Genomic DNA, 3,179 nt, shown 5'->3' with positions numbered 1-3,179 from the left:
TGTAGACTGCCAGGCTCCTCTGTTCATGGAATTCTTCAGGCAAGAATACTGGAGTGGGTTGCCAACTTCTCCAGGGGGTCTTCCTGACCTAGGGATTGACCTGGGTCTCTTGCACTGCAGGCAGATTCTTTACCATCTGAGTCACCAGGGAAGCCCCACATGAGAACATCAGTTCAGTTCAGTTCAGTTCAGTTGCTTAGTCATGTCAGACTCTATGTGACCCCATGGACTGCAGCACGCCAGGCCTCCCTGTCCATCACCAACTCCCAGAGTTTACTCAAACTCATGTCCATTGAATCGGTGATGCCATCCAACCATCTCATCCTCTGTCTTTCCCTTCTCCTCCTGCCTTCAATCCTTTCAGCATCAGGGTCTTTTCAAATGAATCAGTTCTTTGCATCAGGTATTTGCATCAATACCTTGCCAAAGTACTGGAGTTTCATCTTCAGCATCAGTCCTTCCAATGAATATTCAGGACTGATTTCCTTTAGGATGGACTGGTTGGATCTCCTTGCTGTCCAAGCAACTCTCAAGAGTCTTCTCCAACACCACAGTTCAAAAGCATCAATTCTTCTGCGCTCAGCTTTCTTTATAGTCCAACTCTCACACCCATACATGACTACTGGAAAAACCATAGCTTTGACTAGACAGACCTTTAGAACATGGGGACCTACAAATACATGTGAGGCGTGAGCTATACACCCAGAGATGTTAAGGCATTGTAGCTTTGTGCGCCTTAGAGACAAGGTATAAAGGAAAACAAAACAGAGGGGAGAGAGTTGAAGGGAAGATAATGTTTCTACCCATTAACTCAATATAGTACCTTTTTTTTTTTTTTAACATAGCACCTTTTAAAAATGGAAGCATTGCTTAAGTTTCAAAATGTGTATGCCATATTTCATGCTTACTGACTGAAGAATTATTTCACCATCAGTTTACTTTCAGTAAAACTGAACATCAGTAAAAGACGGCATGTGGGATATAGTTCCCTGACCAGGGTTTGAACCTGGGCACCTTGCATTAGGAGTGTGAGGTCTCAGCCCCTGGACCACCAGGGAAGCCCCTTGATGTGCTTTTAATGTAAGAAATTATTTTTTAGCCTGTAAGTTAAAGACATGCTCATGTTTTAAGTTTTATTTTTCTCTCTTGATCTTTTTCGGAACTTTGCATGTGATGTGAAATAAAAATTCAATTCTTTTCTCATAAACACACACACACACACACAAGAAAACTGGCAAAAGAAAAAGTGAGAATTGCTATTTTTATGAATTTTAAAAGTTTTTTTCTGTCTTTCAAAATGTTTGTCCTAGAAACATGCAAGTTATTTTTACTGTCCTTAAGGTTGTTTTCCAAGGACCATTTTTTCCACAATTAGAAAGCATTTTGGTTGTCCAAAGGCTTTTGAATCATCCTAAAGCCATGGCAGAACTTGAACAGCCCTGGCAGGACATGCCTGTATGCTCAATAGCTCAGTCCTGTCTGTCTCTTTGCCAGCCTGTGGACTGTAGCCCACCAGGCTCCTCTGTCCATGGGATTTCCCAGGCAAGAATACTGGAGTGCGTTGCATTTCCTTTTCCAGGGGATCTTCCCGACCTAGGGATCAAACCTGCATCTCCTGCACTGGGAGGAGAATTCTTTACCAACTCTGCCACCTGGGAAGTTCCCTGGCAAGACACGAAACAGAAAATGGAGGCACCTTTTTTTTCAAAGCCTTTTTTATGAGACACTTTCCCATTAAATTACACAGCATACAAAATAAGAATTTCTCTGTTGGGAAACAAATACACTTGGTAACATTTTTTATGAGGTTAGTAATTCTGGAAGGTTTTTTTCTTCTTCAAAGGAATTCCATATCCTATAAATTTAAATTATATGCTCCTTTATCTTGAAGGGATCAGAATCCTCATAAGTGATATCACAAGGAACACAGAACCCAAGGAAGATTGGGAATCTTGGCTCCTTTGTCAGATTATCTTCAAAAATTCCTTGAAGAATAAAACCCACCAGTTGTATATATGATTTCCATATATAGATTTCCATATGATTTCCATAAATATTTCCATTATCTCTGAAATGCATACAACACAGTTCTGAGACACTGCTCTAACTCAACTGCAAAAATAACCAAGCAAGCAAAGAAAAACCCCAGATAAACAAAAACTGAAACCTAGTGTGAGTGCTAAGTCACTCAAGTCGTGTCTGGTATTTCGGGACCCCGTGGACCCTAGCCTGCCAGGCTTTTCTGTCCATGGGATTCTCCAGGCAAGAATACTGGAGTGAGTTGCCATGCCTTCCTCCAAGGGATCTTTTCCACCCAGGGATCAAACTGACCTCTCCTTTATCTCCTGCATTGGCAGGCGAGTTCTTTACCACTAGTGCCCCTGGGAAGTGCAGTGTTTCTGAGTAGTGGTTCTCAAACGTCACCACAACTTTAGCATCTTGTGGAGGACTTGGACACACAAAGGACTAGGCTTCAGGTCCTGTTTGTGGCTCAACAGCTTTGGGGCAAGTCTATTGGGAAATTTTCACTTCTAACTCAACTTCCCAGATAGTGCTGAGGCTGCTGTTCCAGGGACCACACTCAGATCCACTGTATTCGAAATCTCTGCTGACCTGGCTCAAATCAAGACACTTGGAGGTTCTCTGCATCACTTCTGAGGAGGAGACCCATACACTTAGGGTTAAGTGGCACTTAGGGGACCCAATCTGCGCGGGGTTGCCTCAAGCACATTCCTTCCGGGACCTGTCGCCGATTTAGAAACAACAATAAACCAGGTAATCGCCAGACAGCTGCTGAAGGTCAAGAGAACCTACTCGTTGAGGAATCGGAATCTAGCACGTGACCGCTGGGCGTTAACAACCGCAGAGGTCTTCTACCTCCTCCCGGATTCCCCAGGTCCCACGGTCCAGGGGAGTCTGCTTACAGCAAGAGTCTCCCAGATCCGTGGCTGCAACTCGCGATGGCGCGGCTGGGGGCGCTTGTCTGTTGCCTGCTAGCCGCCTGGCACTGCCGCCCCGGCCTCGGACTGCCTCTGGCTCCCGCTGGCACTGGTCCCGCGGTGGGTGAGTCGTTGTATCCTTTCCGTCCTTGGAGCTGCCCGAGAGCCGCGGCCAAAGCGCATGCGCGAAGCGAGCACAGCGAGTGGGCAGCGGGGCGCCTGCGCCAAGGGCCCGGGATC

General features: G+C 45.6%; 1 protein-coding gene across 1 annotated transcript in view; it reads left to right on the top strand.

Moving 5' to 3' along the window:
* Positions 1-588: 588 nt before the first annotated feature.
* The window catches only part of SMPDL3A (sphingomyelin phosphodiesterase, acid-like 3A), a 19,773-nt gene continuing 17,182 nt past the window's right edge, over positions 589-3,179 (top strand). The window contains exon 1 of the mRNA XM_010861780.1: positions 589-3,063. Coding sequence (XP_010860082.1) covers positions 2,961-3,063 — 103 coding nt within the window. The 5' untranslated portion in view covers positions 589-2,960. The remainder of the gene's footprint in view (positions 3,064-3,179) is intronic.

This window comes from Bison bison, unplaced genomic scaffold (genome assembly GCF_000754665.1).
Source record: "Bison bison bison isolate TAMUID 2011002044 unplaced genomic scaffold, Bison_UMD1.0 scf7180017864473, whole genome shotgun sequence".
Taxonomy (NCBI): domain Eukaryota; kingdom Metazoa; phylum Chordata; class Mammalia; order Artiodactyla; family Bovidae; genus Bison; species Bison bison.
Note: the sequence above shows the minus strand (reverse complement) of the source record. Positions and strands in the feature narration are given on the sequence as shown.